Genomic DNA, 21284 nt, shown 5'->3' with positions numbered 1-21284 from the left:
TTATTTTCCAATAGCAAAACATCCTGAAGGGTTTTATTCCTCTTATACCACAGCATTTTGTCAGCGATTAAAATTTTTTTTTTTTTTTAGAATGTTTTATATGTTTATATTTAGCCTTTTTATGGTTAAAAAAAAACGTAAACTGCTTTACCTCTTAGTGTTATATCACTGAAAAAAAGGCCTTACCAAATAAACATTATTTTATGAGATAACATTTTAATCTTTTTAATTGGAAGACCATTTGTAAATTGTGTACCAAATAAGTCAGTCTGAATGTGGTGTTATAGAAACATAAAATTGAAACTAAAGTCAATTTAAACTTAACTTTATTCAGACATGTCAAAGCACAGCAAAAATAAATATATATATTTTTATATATATATATAATGTATATGTGTGTATATATATAAATATATATATATAAAAGTATGTGTATATATATATATATATATATATATATATATATATATACGTATATATATATATATATATATATATATATACACATACACATACACGTATATATATATATACATACATATACACACAAACGTATATATACACACACACACACACATATATATACGTGTGTGTGTATATTATATATATATATATGTGTGTGTGTATATACACATATATAAATATAGCCTTACATTCTTGAACTACAGTATGAAACCCCATTTAACCACTTGTATGCACCATAATATACTCTATACAATATCAAAATCTATTTGTTTAAGGTGGTTGGTTTTGGCCTATATCCTTGTAGATTATTGGTAAGACCAAAACTTATTTGGCAGTAGAGTAAGAAGTGATAAATAATTTTGTGCTTAATTAAACTCCAGTTGTATCACAGAATTAGATCTCTTTAGTGGTTGGCTGATTATTGCATAAAAGGCATACTTCTAGACAGAAGGCTTGCTGGTGTTTTTCTTTACAGCTTCTCCCCATCTGAGGTTTCACTGAGTATTCTTCTTCTCCTTATTTCCTGAACCAAAAAAGGCTGCTGCAAGAGCAACCACTCCGAAACCAATGACTGTAGCAATACCCACACCTGCTCCCACTTCCACAGCTCTACGCACCTGCAAATAGCACAAATGTAGTAAAGTGAGAGTAATTAAAATAATTATAGCAGCTTTATTTGATATTTTTATACAAGGTCACTTTGTTATGAGACAACAATCTCATAAATGGATTTCATACCTGCCGAGATTCTGCCTTGCCATATCTCAGTTCAGTTGCAAAATGCTCACAATTGCTACTGAACACACAATAGGACAGTTCCATCCCCAAAAGGCTGTGTGCTTCACGGACGATGGCACGGACAGGACGTGGCTCATATTTATCATCCAGTAGATTGTTAACTTTGTACTCGTCATCGCCGACCACATACCAGAGCTCCTCCTTCTTTACCAAAGCCTTGTCAGATAGCACAGACATCATGCTGCTGGCACCAGCATGGGCATGTTCAGCTACGGTGTACACAGGGACAGTATAAAATCTCTCATATTACAAAAATTACACTTGCATATAAAGTAAAGAAGATGGAAAGGTTGTTGTGGAAATTTTATTATAAATAAGCACCACACTAGTATGTGGTATGTACATGGGCAAGAGTAAAATGGTGTCTCAATTTATTGTATGTTGTTGCACAACAGGTCCCAACACTCCTCGTGTAGCATGAGAGAAATGGCCCTGATAATTTGTTACAGCCTTTATAAACATGATCCAGACACAGAATCTAAAGAAAGGAAAACTTCCTCTACCATTGGCTAGACGAACAACTCCTGATCATCTCCTGATCAGGATAATCTTACCCTTATCAAGGTCTGCCTAAAGTTGTTTGAGTCAACTCATCTCCAGCTCATTTTGACCCTGTAATATTTTATACAAACAATCTCTAGTAAAAACCAACTACCACTTCTACCAACTTCAAAGAAAATACTTTTTTTTTCCCAATCAACTTGTACACTTTATTGTTTTTCATTTTAAACCATCTACTTGGCTATATTTACAATTATACAACAGTTAGTTCCAGTCCACAAATCTGATTGGCCAATCATTGTTCCAAGATTGCCTGTATTTCTTATACTGTAACCACTCTGGGACTGTTTAATAAAACTACCTATTTTGAGAGAACATTGGCTGACTTGGTAAGCCATACATTTCAGGAATATTAATTTTGAATTTGAAATCTCGTCAAACGTACATAAAAGGTAGAATAAACAACAATTTTCCCAGAAACACTATTCTACTAGAGCAGAGCAAATATAAACAGAACATTTGCCTATACTGTGTACACATTGTCACTTAATCAGTATTAACTTCTTATTAACTTATTTTCCCTGCTTTCTTGAGTCATATCATTTTTTTATTCTCTTTAAACACAGTTTTGATGCCACAACCAAAAGACGAGTTGTAATTCATTTTCTTTAAAAAAAAAATAAATAAATCAAACAAACAAAAACAGTAAATAATATTCCGATTTGTACATGATTACAGCAGTGAGCTTTTAACTTTTAACTTTTTAACCATATTGAGAAGGCATTTGCTTCTTTCCCTGAAAAGAGTTGCAACACTTTTCACATTTTGCTTCCATTTACAGAGCCTGGGTGTTTTCCTTGGTACACAAATTTTATAGACAAAAAATAAATAAATAAGGTCCAATTCTACTTTTATCATTTATATAAAAAAAAAAGACACACTCTTTTATATAAATATATATAAAAGTACCTAGATGTGCTATGTATATATATATATATATATATATATATATATAAACTTAAAGGTGTTGTGAAATATTTTAATTTGTATTATTTTAAGCAGACTCACATGGTGGTGCCAGGTGAATGATGTATCCATCACCAACATAAATGCCCCAGTGCTGGTAGTTACCACGGAAGATTTCTATCAAGTCACCTGGCTGTGGTTTCTGTTCACACTGAGTCACAAACAACTTCAGGTCAACATTTAAAGCCTGCCTTATTTCACCGGTAGTGTTTTTGTTCAACTCAAACATTGTTACCTTTACAAAAGTAGTAATGAAACCGTTATAGTGGTACAGAAAGGGGGGTTTGGTGCAGCTTTAATGTAGATCTAGTTTATAAGTTTACCCACCTGTCCTGGCGCCATCTTCATGCACAGAAAAATGTATAGAGACAGAGAGACAAGTTCTGACCAAAGCTTTTGGTTTCGCTTCCGGAGTCTGTTGGGAGATTACAAACAAATGAATAATTAAAACTAATTAAAATAATAATCATTAAAATAAAAATAATTACAATAAAAACTTACTACTACTAACACTACGGAGAAAAATTCATTAGATGACTTTTAAATGGCTAAATGTATGTGTAAGTGTACAGTGAGACACATCCTGTGTTTGTCACTTCACTGCCGCTAAATGATGTGACACGTCGATGCAATTTTTGCAGTCAAGTGCCTAGATGTGCCAAAGTTCTAAAAATCAACAATAAAGCACTTACCACCACCAGAACAGGATTGATTCTCTGTAATGGAGTCTGTTTCTGTTTGCCGTAAACCGAGCAGCGCTTTTAAATGTCATCCATCAGGTGACGTGCCGCAAAAGACCGGGCGTCGTTTTAAAGAGTTCACTACCACATTCACACACTAAATCCTTCCTGTGCTGCTGCAGTTTATAGATGAAGGCAAAATGGAGCAAGTGACGTGGATGTGTTATAGGATGGATGTGTTTTAGGATGGATGTGTTTCAGATGTGTTATAGGACGGTTGTGTTATAGAATGGATGTGTTATACTGTAGGATGGATGTGTTGTAGGATGTGTTATAGGACGGATGTGTTACAGGACGGATGTGTTAGAGAATGGATGTGTTATACTGTAGGATGGATGTGTTATAGGATGGATGTGTTTCAGATGTGTTATAGGACGGATGTGTTATAGAATGGATGTGTTATACTGTAGGATGGATGTGTTTCAGATGTGTTATAGGACGGATGTGTTACAGGACGGATGTGTTATACTGTAGGATGGATGTGTTATAGGATGGATGTGTTTCAGATGTGTTATAGGACTCGTGTTATAGACCACAGATGATGCACGTGCTGTATATTACGCAACACACCTGAGCATCCTACAGGCCACGAGTGCTGAGGTTAGAGCACATGTATATGCTGGTAGTTACCACGGAAGATTTCGATCAAGTCACCTGGCTGTGGTTTCTGTTCACACTGAGTCACAAACAACTTCAGGTCAACATTTAAAGCCTGCCTTATTTCACCGGTAGTGTTTTTATTCAACTCAAACATTGTTACCTTTACAAAAGTAGTAATGAAACCGTTATAGTGGTACAGAAAGGGGGGTTTGGTGCAGCTTTAATGTAGATCTAGTTTATAAGTTTACCCACCTGTCCTGGCGCCATCTTCATTCACAGAAAAATGTATAGAGACAGAGAGACAAGTTCTGACCAAAGCTTTTGGTTTTGTGTTATAGACCACAGATGATGCACGTGCTGTATATTACGCAACACACCTGAGCATCCTACAGGCCACGAGTGCTGAGGTTAGAGCACATGTACACACACGCAGTCCTGCTGATCACATGTACAGTACACACGCGCACACACGAGGTCCTGCTGGTGACATGTACACACGCGCACACACGCAGTCCTGCTGGTAACTTTTGCACACACGCAGTCCTGCTGGTGACTTTTACACACGCGCGCACGCGCAGTCCTGCTGGTGACAAGTCTTCAGAATAAATAAATAATGCGTGCAACAACGTATTAATGCGTGGGAACGAGATCATTTACATTTCTGGCACTTAGCAGACATCCTGTATCCAGAGTGACACACACTTTATTTCAGTTTATACAACTGAGCAATTGAGGGTTAAGGGCCTTGCTCAGGGACCCAGCAGTGGCAGCTTGGTGGAGCTGGGATTCAAACCCATGACCTTCTGGTCAGTAGTCCATGAACCCACAAGTGGCATCAAGTGCTATACACAATAATACTTATTACTGAGTCTCCGAATCCACTGCAACCTTTACCAGGATAAAGAATGGCCTGAATGTATGAAAAATAGTGTAAGGTGTTATAGATATCTCACACTCCCTATTCACTACATACTGTATACTCCTTGGAAGCTAAATCTGTTAATCATCCAACAGACCCCAGAGTTGTGCTCATGTGATCAGTGCACTAGTGACATTTCCCAATCCACATGTGTTTTTGCTGCCGTGCTTAGTGTTGTGCTGCTGTACACAAAATACACAAAAACACGTCACACATATATCTGATAGGGAGAAATAAATAAATAAATATATATATATATATATATATATATATATATATATATATATATATATATATATATATATATATATATATATATATATATATATATATATATAAACCTATGTACCCTACCATTATAAAGTCATTTATAGTTATAGGTGCATGTTCCCCTACTTATAATCATCAGAAAATTACTAAAACCTGCATTTTACCATATTCAGAGCAGATATGAACTAATCAATTTTATAGACAAATCTGCATTGTAGATAAATTGATTTTTGTGTGTTTATGAGGTGTAATATCTTTTGATCCACTGTGGTAACCGAAAACAGGAAACAGCCACAGTACATTATTATTATTATTATTATTATTATTATTATTATTATTATTATTATTATTATCATCAGTGAGATCTTAACCTAAAGATAACATTGTTATCAATGTTAAATGTAAATCGCAAAAAGTCAGTCAGTGGGGCCAAATCTAAAAGCAGAGATATCTTAAACACAAACAAATAAACAAAAACAAACAAACAAACAAACAAACAAATAAATAATATTAACCTTGGGTGGGTGTATAATCTCAGCAAAGATCCGGGCCGGTAGAGGGCAGCAGTGTTACGAAGGCGGCACGTTGGCTACCACCAGTGAGAAAGCGGGTAATGAACTTTCGCTGCTTGATGTTTGCTCTCTATCATTTATTACAGCGGTTATTAAGAGTAAACTGTTATTATATTTACATGATTAATTTATTTGATCCAGTCAGTTAATAAACTGGTAATTGTACATGTTGTGTTTGAGTTGAGCGCGTGAAGGATGTCTGCCATGTTTGATGGGAATACCTTGTCAGCGATGCAGACTTCTCAGTGCCACTCTCAGAATAACTACAGGTGGGAATCACTACATTACACTACATTACACTACATTATATCACACTACATTACATCACACTACACTATACTAAACTACATTACACTACATTATATCACACTACATTACATCACACTACACTACACTACATTACACTACATTACACTGCACTATACTAAACTACATTATACTATACTACACTACAGTACATTCACTGCACTACATTACACTACAGTACACTACACTACGCTACATTACACTACATTACACTACAGTACACTGCACTATACTATACTACACTACATTACACTACAGTACACTGCACTGTACTACACTACATTATGATACACTAAACTGCACTACACTATACTATACTACACTACACTGTGAAACACTACACTACACTATGAAACATTATACTACACTATGATACACTACAGTACACTATACTATACTACACTGCACTATACGACACTATGATACAGTACATTACACTACACTACACTGCACTATGAATCACTACACTACAAATCAGTACACTACACTACACTACAAATCACTACACTATGAATCACTACACTACACTATGAATCACTACACTACACCACACTACACTACACTATGAATCAGTACACTACACTACACTACAAATCATTACACTATGAATCACTACACTACACTATGAATCACTACACTACACCACACTACACTACACTATGAATCAGTACACTACACTACACTACAAATCATTACACTATGAATCAGTACACTACACTATGAATCACTACACTACACCACACTACACTACACTATGAATCAGTACACTACACTACACTACAAATCACAACACTACACTTTGAATCACTACACTACACTATGAATCACTACACTACACCAGACTGCACTACACTATGAATCACTACACTGCACTATGAATCACTGCACTACACTAAGAATCACTACATTTTGAATCACTACACTACACATATTTAATACATTAGTATGTTTTCTAGGTGAAAAATGAGAATAGCAGATGAAACAAACACTTTTTAGAATACATACGATACACAATACATAAACGTATTTGAATAATATAGATGTTACTAACAGTTTGGCTTCATAAAGTGTTATTCTTGCATTTTACTACAGTTTACTTTTTGGTTCATGTTTCTAATGTATAACTTTGACTCTGCAAACAGTTTACTCTAGTATGCAGTGTGAATAATGTTCGAAAATGTTTTTGATATATAGTATCTTTAACTCTCTACAGTCCCCAGGAACTTGCATTGGAAATTAAGGCATTCATCAGTGGTGTTGACCAGACTCAAGGGCGAAAACTCAGTGTTCGTGATCATGCGCGCTGTGCTGTGCGTCTCCTCCGCACTGTACCAGCTTGCCGAGGAGCAGTCCTGGAGCACCTGCGGGGTGTTTATGATGAATATGTGGCATCTTTTTTTCAAGACCTGGAGGCTGAGAGTGACAATGGCACTAATAGTACAACTACAGGAACCAACACTAGCATGTCCAACCTGGAGGATGTGGTTAAAGAGATCCATGCGGTCTTGCTGGAGTTTATCCGGCTGAACCCGAAAGCCTGGGCTCCACTGGTGTCTTCTTGGGCAGTGGATTTGCTTGGCCAGCTCAGCAGCAAGCATGCCGGGAGAAGAGCAGCTCCTCATTCATCTAGTCTGAATGAACTTCTGCAGCTGTGGATGTCGTGTGGAGCCACTCGCTCCCTCATGGATTGTTACTCCCAGTGTCTGGCAGCAATGTTGGCCTGGTGTCCTGATGCCTGTGTAGATGCTTTATTGGACACATCTGTACAGCACTCTCCTCATTTTGACTGGGTGGTTGCTCACATTGGCTCTGCTTTCCCTGGCACCATCATCAGCAGGGTGCTTGCCTGTGGACTCAAGGACTTTTATGCACATGGATACCCTTCAGGTGAGAAGTCCAGCCAGATGCAAGCAATGGACAAAAGCAGCAGGGTGCCAAAAATAGGCTCTGTGGTTGGCATCCTTGGGCATTTAACTTCCAGGCATTCTGACAGCATTAAGAGAGAGCTCCTTAGGATGTTCCAAGATAGCTTGACCCCCTCACCACAAAATGCACCTCCATCTTCAGGGGCTGCATGGTGGGAGAGCTCACCTCATCTCCGCAGGGCCACGGTGCCTTTCCTGCTTCAGCTAGCTGCTCTCTCACCAACTCTACTTGGTGCTGTGTCAGTTGAACTGGTGGAGTTCCTTCGTCCACCTGTGCTACTTCAGCTGCATGCTCAGTTCCAGGGCTTGCCCAGAGAAGAGCTAGAGAATATGCTGGGCTTAGCAGTGCACCTGATCAGTCAGAGCCCTGCAGGTGGGCCGCGAGTCCTGCGCTTTCTTGCAGACACCGCCACACCAGCCTCTGTTATTATTTCAGGACCCACACCCTCACCTCATGAAGGTGTACGTGAAGCTTGTGACCGTCTACTTCAGATGCTCCTCCTGCATCTCCACAAACTTGTGTACAACAGACCTGATGGTGAAGAGCCATATCCACACTCAACCTCCGCCTGTGCAGTGCCACGTGTGATCCCATTTCTTGAGGAACTACAGGCCCATGTTGGTGAACTCTGCGCTGAGACGCTCAGACTTGAAAGAAAAAGGCATCTCTGGCTGCATCAATTGCTCTGTCTGCTGTCTGTTTATGGTGGTCCTAGCGTCGCTACTGAAGCGTTGTGCCAGCTACTCACACAAGCCAGGAACCCTGAGGAGCTGGCATTAGCTTCACAGCTCCACTCTCCTCTTTCCTCCTCTATCCCAGGACTGCTCCCAGCAGCTGTGGCACGTTGCGTTGCTCAGATCCACACCCAAAACTTGAACAGTAGAGAGTTAGCACAGCTCTTGAACAACCTGGCTACAGCAGTACAGAGCCAGGAAGAAGACTGCAAAACAGGCAGTGCTGCATCTGGAAGTTCAATACACTCATCAATGGCAGCTCAGGTTGGAACTGCTGTTTCCAGCCATCTCCATGATTTTTGTCCCCTCCTCCTTCATGGTGACACCATGGTATCTAGAGCATCTGCTCGCCTTCTGTCCTGCAGCCAGCTACCCAAAGCTTGCACACCAGCACAACTGCTACTTATATCACGTGCGGCAGTGGCACATTTCTTTATCGCTCTGCGACAAAGAGGAGAGGGACTGAAGGTTGGAGGTCAAGGTGGTGGAGAGGTAGTTGGTTATTCTATGCGCTTGCTCTCCCACCTAGCAGGATACTCCTCTCTGACACTCAAAATTGTTCTGCAGCAGCTTGTGGAAGGAGCATTACATAAAGGCAACCAAGATCTGTTTGGAGGCCAGAAGGAAACTGCAGGTGAGGATGGTACTCTCACCACCTTTCAAGTTCCAGACTTGGGTGCTTCGCTGTTGGACATCAACTCTAAATTTGGCACTACTGTCAACTTTTCTGGTAGCGTGTGGTCCGTGTTTCATGCTGGTGTGATTGGAAAGGGTCTGAAACCTCCTCACATTCCTCTGCATTCAGACCCTGATAAGGTTAACCAGAACATGCAGACTTTGCTTGCTGTCACAGTGCAATGCTGCAGTTCTGGTGGAGGAGGAAGCAACAGTAATGGTTCATGCCCTGGAAATACCCGCTTCCATCCAGCTGGTGAATCAGTTTTGGATGAGCCCTCTCCGATCAATGCAGAAGCTGCCAAGGTTATTGCAGTAACTCTGGTGGAGAATGTTTGCCCAGATGTAGCAAATGGAGAACTGTCCTGGCCACCTGAGGAACATGCCAAGACCACTGTTGAACGAGACATTCACATCCGCAGATGTTTTGAAGCCAATCCTGTCTTGTTCCACCTTCTTCGAGTGGTGGCAGCGGGACGACCAGCTCTTTGCTATTGCTCTGCTGTTTTGAGAGGACTACTGGCCACACTACTGGCCCACTGGGAGGCTTCAAGGGAGCCTTCAGTGACAGATTCCCCCTGGCATCTCCAAGCATCTTGCCTGCTAGTGTCCTGTATGGGAGAAGGTCAGCTTTTGCCACCAGTGCTAAGTAACATCCATGAAGTCTTTCCTCATCTATCCCCATTTGAGGTTAGACTTTTGCTGCTGGGGGTGTGGGAGTACATGCGTGGGAACAGCCCTATGCCACAGAAATTTACTTTTATTGCTGAGAAAGGAATGTTCGTAAGAGATTTCTCTCGGGACGGAGATGTTGCACGTTACATTGCACCAATCCACAGTGTACTTCATAAGAACATCGACCGACTCGGACACTTGTGTTGGAGGTTTCAGATATAGCAAACCTGTTTTTTTTTTTAAGGATAAATAATGTTCCTGAGCACTGGGTTTATATTTGTTATAATAATTTCCTTGTAGTATGAACCAGTGTTTATCTCTGAATTCCTAAGTCCCTGTTTTTTTAAAGTTTATAGTCAACAGCAAACTAAGTGGAATTTTCAATTGATGATTGGTGCATTTTTATTTTATTTTTTTTCCAAATAAAAAATTGTGAGTTAACTGAAATGGGAGCAGAAATGCATAACACATTATTAATAATTGTTAAAAAAAAAATGGACCATTGAAAGTATAACAGTCTTTTTATATCCTGTGGTTATATATTTTTTTGTTGTAATAATTTTTATTTTTTTTTTACACACATTAGTCATTGTTTATATGGCTTTGGTAGTAAATAGTTTAAGGTTACAGCTCCTGTTTGGAAACTAAATAATATGTATATAACATTTGTAAGAGTTTGCTTTTGGAATCTTGTTCTTTTCAACATTCCCTGTTCTTTGTGAGGGAAAATAAAAAAAAAAAATCTGTTTTAAAGCTGCTCCGTTCTTTAAGCGTTAGATATCTTCACTCAAACTGGGAACAACTATAAATGGAAGGAAATAATACAATGCGGATTTGTTTAAAACGAGTCTAAAGCATTAAAACGTTTTCATATAAAACGCCACCAATTATGCGCGTCCGCGTAGCAATAACGCACGTTCATGCTGGTTTCCATGGTGAAACAGTCATTCGCGCTTTGATCAAACCAGTCGAGCGCGAGTGGGCGGGATTAATCCGGTTAATCCAAGATGGCGGCAGCCTTCAATGAAAGGTAAAGACTTTATCCTGTATTGTTTGCTATATTTTGTACTGTCCTTTTTGTATTTTCTGCACGCGCGTCGATGCAAAAGGCGTTTTCTTATTCGTTCTCGATGTAAGCTAGTGTGAAGACGCTGAAAAATTCAAACAGGTATTAAATGAGGAAGCCGGATGAATGCGTGGCTTTGGATTTGCTAGCATTTTGAATTAGCTAGAGAGCTAGTTAGCTTGTGACAGGCTAATAAAAACTGGTGCAGTGGTCCGTGTGTGTAACTTCTGAAGAAACTGATTTATGCATGTTTATGTGCATTTGGGTTTTGTTTACACGTTTGGGGTTCACTAGTGTCCTGTTTGAATTGAATTATCCATAGTGATATAGTTAACTAGCTAGCACAGGAAGATGGCTGACTGAATTGTTCTCAAATGAATGTGAGGATCTGGATATCAGCAGGATTTTGTTCATTTCAGCTTCCCTGTCCTTAAAAACACACACCTGTTTCCAACAGACAAGTTCAATTTGGACGTTAATTTGTCTGGACTTTTACTTTATATCTTGGGGCTTTTAAAGTCATCACTGATGAATCACTGAGGATTTTTTTTCCTTCTACATAAGATGTGTTTTTAGTGCATATTTCCCACATTTGGGGAAGATTTATGTGTGAAATATTTGGTAGATTTTTAAAAAAGTTCATTCTCCTGCCCTGTATTTACAGGAGGGTGCTTATAACTTGAAAAATTATGAAGTATTCATTTTAATTGAGAAGAGCTTAAAAGTTTAACATGTAGTATTTTAACTTAAAAAAAAAAACAAAAAAACTTTTTGGCTTTTTTTTGCTTTTTTTTTTTTTTTTTTTTAAACTATGTACATTTTTGGATATTTAAAGAAAATGGGGTAAAAGTACGCATACACCCACTTCCTTATTTCATCCAACTGAAGGATGAAATGTATTTGTGATGGTGAAATCTTTTGATGGTGAAATCTTTTGATGGTGTATGTCTTTTGTCCTGCACTGACTTGTCTGTCTTGTCCTGCACTGTCTTGACTATATTATCCTGCACTGTTTGCACCAGGTTGCACTTTGTGGCTAGGACTTACTTACTAAGTCCTTAGCTCTGTCTTTGCTTTTGTTACACCATGAACCTGGAGAAACATTCTCATTTCACTGTGTACTGCAAAAGTTATATATGGTTGAAATGACAATAAAAGCTTCTTGAGTTGACTTGTATGATTTCTTTTTCCTCTTACCGTTCTTTTAGTATGGGGCTGCTGTTTGGGATTTGCATCTCTTTCCTTCTAAGCAGCGCTTGGGCTGTGGATAAGGGGAACTTCAAGACCTGTGATCAGAGTGCATTCTGCAAGTAAGTGATGGCCACTGATGATGTGTTTACCAGTTTTTAATTCTAAATTCCTTGTTTTATGCACTTGAGTAAAGTTTATGCTTGTGTTTTTAAATATTGAAACAGTACATACATGCTTTACGTTGTGCTGTTTTTTTAAAGCATCAAATGAAGCTTGTTGTTGTTTGTCCCCAGGCGTCAGAGGGCAGTGAAGCCCGGTCAGTCTCCATACCGAGCTTTACTGGACACTCTGGAGCTCAGTGACTCCAGACTCACTCTGCAACTAATCAATGACAACAACAAGGCAAGTATTTAAAACCATTGTAGCAAAGTTTTTCTAATGTGAATTGAGTAGATGGAGATTATGCTTTTTAAACAATCTTTAACTGTGCTTCTGTACGGTCCCTGATGGCAGGTGCACTTGCTGTTGGAGCTCTATAGGCTCCAGGGGAACATCACTCGTGTAAAAATAAATGAGCTGAAACCCCTGAAGCCTCGATTTGAGGTGCCTGATGTGCTGGTAGGGGAGCCACCCACTGAGCCGTGAGTATCATTGAACATTGCAGAGCGCTCTGGTATGCATTATACAATTTATGTAGTGTAACGCCTAACGTATGTGTTTTTCTGTCTGTGTTAGTCTCTCAGTGCTGTCTAAGGATGATAACGGTGTGGTTTTGTCTCTGGGAGCGGACAGTCAGAGGCTGATAGTTAGCGCTCGCCCCTTCAGGCTGGATATCATGGAGGGGCCTGAAGTGCTGCTGTCGCTGAACTCTCGTGGCCTGCTCGTTTTTGAGCACCTGAGGCTGCGGAAAGACACGTGAGTATCCCATCTGACCTCTCTTTTATTCTTGTATCTCCTCTGAGGTTTGGTCGAACCTCTTGTGTCTGGTCCTTTTCTCTAAGGACTTTAGATCTGAACAATTGGATCAATTTATGCTTGTTAATTGTGTTCTCAAAGCAGTGTGGGAGGAAAGAGGAAGCGATCATGATGTACACAGTTTGGTTTGATGTATCTAACATTTGTCTTATAGTGATACCAAATCATTAAAAAAAATACCATTTGTTTGGTTGCATAAATATTCACCCCTGGGGTCAGTACCTGGCAGAACTGCTTCTAGCTGTAAAGTCTTCTGGGATATGTCTCTATCATAGAGGTGAAGACAATATATTTTCTTGTATCCAACAGTCCTTACTATACATATTGTTTGTTTTTAAGTTGTACAACATTTTTTAGGCATGAATGCTTTATTTAAAAACAAATGTCTCACTTGGACATATGTGAGGCTTATTTTTTCTAATTCCTGTTCTTAATTTTTAAAAGTCTGTTGGTTAGGTAGGTGTTCATACATAGAGGAAAGAGCAGACTGAGTTTCCTGTGACTGCATAAAAAGATTTTTTTTTTTTTTTTTTTGCATTCAGCAGAATGGAAACATCCTCTACACTGCTACTTGTGTTACAGTGCTGAGAAAAGAAAACCATAAACTGCTTTCTGTTTGAGGACTTTTCTATATGACTCTAATATTTAAAAATTACCGTGTGTGTGTTACAGTCAGGCAGACCCAGAGAATGCAGAAGTGAAAGAGAATGTTGATGGAGCTGAGGAGCAGGACAATGAAGAGAAGGTGAGGTTTTTGTGTTTGACAGAGAGAAAGAAACTTTGTTCTATTGCAATTTACTTTTATTTCATCATAAACGTCAGGGCTTATTATTTTTATAACTCTTTGTTTCTCACTGTAAAAATTGCAGTACCTTGATAGCAGAACCTCAGCAAAAAAATAGTTTAGCTATTTTGTGGAAGTTTTGTGGATATTTTTCCAAAACATCCTAAGCACAGCCATTTCTTCGTGTCTGTGTCCCACAGGCAGAAGATGGAGGGAAAGACAAAGAAGAAAAAGAAGATGGCTTGTGGGAGGAGACGTTCAAGTCGCACACGGACAGTAAACCCAATGGTTTGTGAATTTAACATGATATAGTCACATTAACAAAATTTCCCACACCACAGAAAATAAGATATTTTTTATAAAGGCTGTGCTTTATGAATTAATTTTATAATTAGGCCATTCAGTTTACCTCCCAATGTATTGTTCAAGGACTGGTGTTTTAGATTTAGTGTTATCTGGGATTTGATCGAAGGAGAGATTATTTTTCTAAATTTGGCACAAGGTATTTATTGTTCAGAAAACTTGCAAGCGCTATTGTTTGAACAGGAAACTTTTCCTTCCTCAGGACCAACTTCGATTAGTTTAGACTTCTCCTTGCCTGGAGTAGAACATGTTTATGGCATACCAGAGCATGCGGACAGCCTTAAACTCAAGACCACAGAGTGAGTACACACAAATATCTGCTGGGTCGCTGTATAGTTTTATTTTATGCGTAACGTTTATTGTTTCATTTGCCAGAAGTAACTATTGTGAATATTCACAGCTTGTTTTTTTTTTTTTACCAATCCTGCATGTATACTTTTTCTTGTTGTAGTGGGGGAGACCCATACAGGCTGTACAATCTGGATGTGTTCCAGTATGAGCTCTATAACCCCATGGCCTTATATGGATCAGTGCCAGTGATGCTGGCCCATAATGCTCAGAGGACCATGGGCATCTTCTGGTTAAATGCTGCTGAGACCTGGGTGGACATCAGCTCTAATACTGCTGGCAAAGTAGGGAGACGTGGTGGTATTTTTCAGTTATAGAGCATGAACATAACACTAGTTTGTGCACTGTGCCACATTACAACATTGCAAAGGATGTGATGTGATATGTGCATTATGTAAAGAATAAAATATGGCGATGATATTACCACATTAATTTAAATAATTTGTTTAATGAGCATTTGCCTGACTGAGTGCACTGTCTGATTAAAAGCCAAACATGATTTCAGGTGTACCAGGGTATTATGGTTGTTTTCTCTTCTGATTTTATGCACCATATGATAAAAAGCATACAGACATCTCTTTTGGTGTGGTCTTAATATTGTGCAATACATTGTTTGCCAATACAGTTCATTAAAATGCTCTATGAAAATGTTTTGTAGCATTTTTGTGTGTATTTGTCCTCTAAAATGAAATCCAGAGAGCTGCGAATTCACAATTGTACAGGCTGTTAATATTCCTCCTGTCTCTTGTTACAGACGGTGTTTGGGAAAATGCTGGACTTCGTTCAGGGCTCCAGTGAAACTCCACAGACTGACATACGCTGGATCTCTGAGAGTGGCATCATCGACGTCTTTATCATGCTTGGACCCACACCATCTGATGTCTTCACACAGTATGCCTCACTTACAGGTACACACACCCTGTTCCTTCTGTAAAGCTTATAGGCTCTCAGGTCTGTATGTTGATGCCAAGCCACTGGATTGTAATTGCATGCATGTTGAGGCTCTTTCAACCCCCAGGCTCTTTCAATTTTGGGCATGTATTATTTGACTCTCTTACTTTTTGTTTTCTGCCTCTATCTCTCTCTCCCTCCCTCCCTCCCTCCCTCTCATCCAGGCACCCAGGCCTTCCCTCCTCTGTCTGCATTGGCCTACCACCAGTGTCGCTGGAACTACAATGACCAAGATGATGTGAAGGCAGTTGACCAGGGCTTTGACGAACATGACATCCCATATGACTTCATCTGGCTGGACATTGAGCACACAGATGGCAAGCGCTACTTCACCTGGGACCCTCACAAGTTCCCACAGCCCAAAGAGATGCTGCAGAACATCTTGGACAAAAAACGCAAGGTCAGTCAGAGTGTTGTGTACATTACCTGCGTAATGAAATTTATGGATTTTATAAATGGACTTTACAGTAAGCTCAAACCAAGTTTTATTACATGTGTAGAACCTTACAATATGTTATGAGGTCTAATTGTGCAAAACAACAGAATCAGCTTCAAAATAATCTGTGGAAAGTAGAAATTGAATCTGATTTGGAGTCTTTACCTAAAGGAGCTTATTTTAAAAAAATGTCTTGAAAAAGTGTAGCATTTTAGGAATATAAAGAATCTAAATCCACTGACCATTCTGTCCTTTCCAGATGGTAGCCATTGTAGACCCTCATATTAAAGTGGACAGCGGCTACAAGATCCATAACGAGTTAACTGCTAAAAACCTGTACGTCAAAAACAAAGATGGCAGAGACTACGAGGGCTGGTGCTGGCCAGGTCAGAGTGACGGCTGCAGACAATAATATTTGTCTGAATTGTCATGGAAAAGTCTTAAGCAATGTTACTTTTTTTTCCTCGCAAACAGGGAACTCTGGTTATCCAGACTTCACTACACCAGAGATGAGAGCCTGGTGGGCCAGTATGTTCGCATTTGATCAGTATGAGGTAGGACTCTCTCTTGGCATTACATCACATTTTCAGCTGGCTTGGGCGTGTTCAAAACAGTACTATATCAGTCCTTTCCCAAGCCGTGTCATTTTCTTTGCCTTCCACCCACTACTTGCTATTTGCCTGATCGATCTCTTGATCAGAGAAAGAAAGGGCTGATTTCTACATTGTCCAGTTCTAGTTTTGTGCATCGACCAAAGGATGGATTCCTCTTCATTTCCTGATTTATTTGTAATGATTTTAGGGAGTTGCCTTTGACATGTTTATTAGAGGTCTAGTCTACATTATATATTTTGTATAGCTGCTATATGTAAAAACATATATAAATAAATTAATCATTCAAATCAAATACAGAAATTTGTACCGAACTTCTAAATATTTGTTTGTCTCTTGGTTAAACAGTTGGTTTCATGCATCTTTCTTATTGTGAATAGTCGTTCTTTGCTCAAACTTTAGGGTTCGATGAAGAATCTTTATACGTGGAACGATATGAATGAGCCGTCCGTGTTTAATGGCCCAGAGGTTACCATGTATAAAGACGCAGTACATGGCAACTGGGAACACAGAGACCTCCACAACCTCTACGGCTTGTATGTGGTGAGTTAAAGTTAACTTGGTTGATATTCTGGAATAGTGGTTTATTTTTTCTTCTTTTTATTTTTTGTCTTGCACTTGAACAATAAATTTTCCTAATTCTAAAAATTTTCCTGAATAAAGAATGCTCTTTTTTCCCTTTCCTATCCGGAATAGCAAATGGCCACAATGGATGGTCTGATCCAGAGGTCTGGGGGAACAGAGAGGCCATTTGTTCTCACTAGAGCTTTCTTCGCTGGCTCACAGAGATATGGTTTGTATTACGAACCTCCTCTTAGACACAGTAGGGAAAGGTAGTTTTTAACAGTGAAGTGACATAGGGCACACTTTTTCCATTTGTGCGCATGCACAGGGGCTGTGTGGACCGGAGATAATGCAGCCGAGTGGGACCACCTGAAGATCTCCATCCCCATGTGCCTGAGTCTTGGGCTGGTGGGCATCTCATTCTGTGGAGGTTGGTTAACTAAATTTCATAAAACGTACCAAAAAAACCCACACTAGTTAATTTGACACTACATTAAATACAAACAGTTTTAGTCATATATTTTGTTTAGAATTACAGTTGTTCATGAGGAAGCCAGTGCTATGGACAAGTCTGTGTATTTAGTATCAGGAAATTCTTACTTTCTGCATTTTTAATGAAGCATTATTAAAAGCATAACTTTTTTTCGCACTGTTTTGTTTAGGGGCATTTCGTAGACTTTTATTACATATTTAATCATAATCTCTGTCCACATACATGCACATTACTCTGTGCTCTTATTATTTGCATAAAAACCTCAGCGAAGCTATTCCAAAACTCGAATATATTTAATGGTTGTAAAAATGCCCAACCTCCAGCCTGCAGACAGAGCAACAAGAAACACACAGCACCACATCAGAACCCCAGGCCCTCAGGAAGACCACGGATCTGGCAGCAGTGTTTATCATATTATTAAGTTGAACTTTTGACTCAGTGAAAGTTCTTCACATAAGAAATGCCCTAGTTACATGTTCTCATTTTTTTTTCCTTCCATAGCTGATGTTGGTGGCTTTTTTAAGACCCCCAGTACTGAGCTGCTGGTGCGTTGGTACCAGACTGGCGCCTACCAGCCATTCTTCCGTGCACATGCCCACCTGGACACCCCCCGTCGTGAGCCTTGGCTGTTTGGCCCCGAGAACACTGCTGTGATCCGGGATGTTGTTCGGCAGCGCTATGCCCTTCTGCCTTACTGGTACCAGCAGTTCTACCATGCATACAGGACCGGCCAGCCTGTCATGAGGTCAGTGGAAGATGTTTTTATCTCAAATGGGTGGTCTTACTCTGGATTTTTGCAAAGTTATCAAAGTTTGCTATTTTTGTTTGTTCCTCCTGTGTTAGGCCTCTGTGGGTTGAGTATCCAAATGATCCAGCTTCTTTCACAATTGATGATGAATTTCTGATTGGTGAGTGATTCAGTCCGGTTATAAGTGTACAAGTCTTTCTTTAATTTAAGCTATCGGGGAACCATTAACAATAAGTTCTTCATGGGAGAATATTTCTAAACAAATGAGTAAACTGTAGTGTTCTGAAATTTTTGGGGGTTTTTTCAGGTCGAGATTTGCTGGTTCACCCTGTCACTGAGGAAGGGTCACGAGGTGTTACAGCCTACCTGCCTGGATCTGGGGAGGTGTGCAGAGTTTTAAGTTCTAAATCTTTTAAGATAACAAAGTGGCCGTGGTTAGGATTAATTATCGTCGATCAGGCCTGGGTCTGAAAATATGTTTGAATCATGTTTTATTTAGAGTCCTCTCCTTCTTACAGTACTTTTCACCTGATTTTGTTCCCTTTTAGGTTTGGTATGATGCCCACACATTCCAGAAACACAGTGGTGCTCAGAATCTCTACATACCAGTCACCATGAGCTCTGTGAGTGTATTCTTCTGTTCAAAATGAATAAATATATGTTTTTTTTTTGTTAATGAATATTTGATTCCATGTAACCTGTGCATCTGATTGGCGTAGATCCCAGTGTTCCAGCGTGGTGGCTCCATCATTCCTAGGAAGGTCAGAGTCCGTAGGTCATCTGTGTGTATGGAGAATGACCCCTACACCTTGTATGTGGCTCTCAGTCCACAGGTAGTGTACCTTTTTATTGTTGTATAGTCCTTCTCCCTAAATATACGTGTTTTACAGATATTTTATTCTAACTAAACAGAGAGTAAGAAGGAAAGTCTTTTCTGCTTAACCTGCCTTTCTTTTCTCAGAGAGTTGCTGAAGGTGAGCTCTACATAGATGATGGCCACACCTTTGATTTCCAAACAAAGAAAGAATTTGTTCATCGCAGGCTAACCTTCTCCAACAATTCCCTAACATCCAAGTATGCTATATACACTTCTCTATACACACTATAGACATTCTGTTCACGCCTGGTGATGGGGGTTCACACAAGTATTTTTTTTTTTCCAGAAACTTGTGTTTGGATTGCAAATTCAACACTAAATCTTGGATTGAAAAGATTTTCATATTGGGAACCACTAAGCCCAAAAAGGTTACACTTCAAATGGATGGTATGTCCTTTAAATGCTTAGTTAATATCTACTGATATGCTCATGTAATATTTCGATAAACAGCTAATCTAAAAGTAGTAGTTTCACTGATTATCTTCTCATTCTTTCCAACAGGCCAAAGCACTGTTGTGGAGTTTGAGTTTGATGCCTCCATGTCTGTGTTAACCCTGCGCAAGCCAGGCATGAATGCTGCAGCAGACTGGACCATCCTTCTGCAGTAACACACAAGGAAACAGGAGCCTGAGTGGAGGATCTAATCTAAGGACCAAGACTGAGTGGTTTACTAAAATTGACCAATAGATACAAGACTACTCAGAAAAATACAATCATGTTTGTCATTAAATGCTACACTGTGTACACACGCGCACACACACATCTACACACACATCTACACACATACACAATCAGGTAAAAGGTTGGATTGTGATTCAGTAAGAGGGTATTTTCAGATTAGTTTGGGGGCTGAATAGGAGTGGAATTGTAGATTTTAAATATTCTAAGCCCAAGAAAATCAAGTAACACTTCAAACTATTTTCCTGTAGTAAATGATCTAGTCAGCCTGTTCTCATATGCCTGTGATTAAATGGAATGGAGAGCATGTTTGTGGCACTTGACTCATTCCAATTAATTTCAATTCAGTTTAAAAATAGTTTTGCTACTTTTCATTGATTTTTATAGTAGGTTAAGGGATAACAGTGGGCAGCACCTTCAAGATCTACAAACTTGGAATGATGTTTCAGGAAGTTGAAGTGTTTCCAGTTTTTATAATACTTTTGTTTAACTTTTTTTGTTTTGTACTTTGTTTTTCAAGCACTTAAATACATCTGAGGGTGATTAGATATGTTTAACAAAAACATTAACCCAAAGTTTACAATTGATGCAACAAAGGTTGCTATATAGTGATAATGTGATGGTTACCATTATTGAGGAGATGCTAATAATATCTTTATTTGCATCATGTGCACACGTGATTATTTTTTCTTTTCTTGTGAATTCCTGCCATGTCTGTTGATATAAATATTACATTAAAATATCCCTAGATTTGGTCTAGTGAGGACAACAAGCCTATTTTTCCCTTCACAAACTTAGTGTAATAAAACCTTTCAGGAGACCTCCAAAAATGTCTTTTTGTCGTGGTAAATCTTACAGGCTGTGATTTAATGACAACTTGTTCGGGCAAGAAAGAAGTAATAAAAAAAAAGGTCCCTAATTTGAATGTGGTGTTTTTATTTTGTAATGAACGTGTCATATGATCTATATTAAGTTAAACGCAGTTTATCATT

General features: G+C 39.0%; 2 protein-coding genes across 5 annotated transcripts; one reads left to right on the top strand and one right to left on the bottom strand.

The window, feature by feature from the left end:
* Positions 1 to 636: 636 nt before the first annotated feature.
* LOC132856181 (phospholipase A and acyltransferase 3-like) lies at positions 637 to 3632 on the bottom strand. The gene is made up of 5 exons (XM_060885649.1): positions 3483 to 3632; positions 3118 to 3205; positions 2833 to 2941; positions 1204 to 1472; positions 637 to 1082 (listed from the first exon to the last, which is right to left on the bottom strand). The coding sequence occupies exons 2-5, from the start codon at positions 3136 to 3138 to the stop codon at positions 960 to 962; spliced, it is 522 nt and encodes a 173-aa protein (XP_060741632.1). The 5' UTR covers positions 3139 to 3205; positions 3483 to 3632; the 3' UTR covers positions 637 to 959.
* Positions 3633 to 5882: 2250 nt separating this feature from the next.
* On the top strand, positions 5883 to 21217 carry LOC132855468 (neutral alpha-glucosidase AB-like). 4 transcript variants are annotated; one of them, XM_060884414.1, is made up of 24 exons: positions 5924 to 6160; positions 12482 to 12583; positions 12758 to 12866; positions 12978 to 13105; positions 13200 to 13379; positions 14112 to 14184; positions 14424 to 14511; positions 14789 to 14885; positions 15038 to 15218; positions 15689 to 15842; positions 16050 to 16285; positions 16581 to 16707; positions 16796 to 16875; positions 17335 to 17475; positions 17629 to 17725; positions 17825 to 17926; positions 18491 to 18734; positions 18833 to 18897; positions 19045 to 19121; positions 19286 to 19360; positions 19457 to 19570; positions 19699 to 19811; positions 19901 to 20001; positions 20116 to 21217. In XM_060884414.1, exons 1-24 carry the CDS (start codon positions 6087 to 6089, stop codon positions 20220 to 20222), a joined length of 2865 nt encoding a protein of 954 aa, XP_060740397.1. In that variant the 5' UTR covers positions 5924 to 6086; the 3' UTR covers positions 20223 to 21217. The 4 variants fall into 4 exon arrangements, with proteins under 4 accessions (XP_060740396.1, XP_060740397.1, XP_060740398.1 ...); XM_060884415.1 differs by lacking the exon at positions 5924 to 6160 and adding an exon at positions 11115 to 11237; XM_060884416.1 differs by lacking the exon at positions 5924 to 6160 and adding an exon at positions 11284 to 11375.
* The last annotated feature ends 67 nt before the right edge of the window (positions 21218 to 21284 follow it).

The sequence above is a fragment of the Tachysurus vachellii genome, chromosome 13, assembly GCF_030014155.1.
Source record: "Tachysurus vachellii isolate PV-2020 chromosome 13, HZAU_Pvac_v1, whole genome shotgun sequence".
Classification (NCBI taxonomy): domain Eukaryota; kingdom Metazoa; phylum Chordata; class Actinopteri; order Siluriformes; family Bagridae; genus Tachysurus; species Tachysurus vachellii.
Note: the sequence above shows the minus strand (reverse complement) of the source record. Positions and strands in the feature narration are given on the sequence as shown.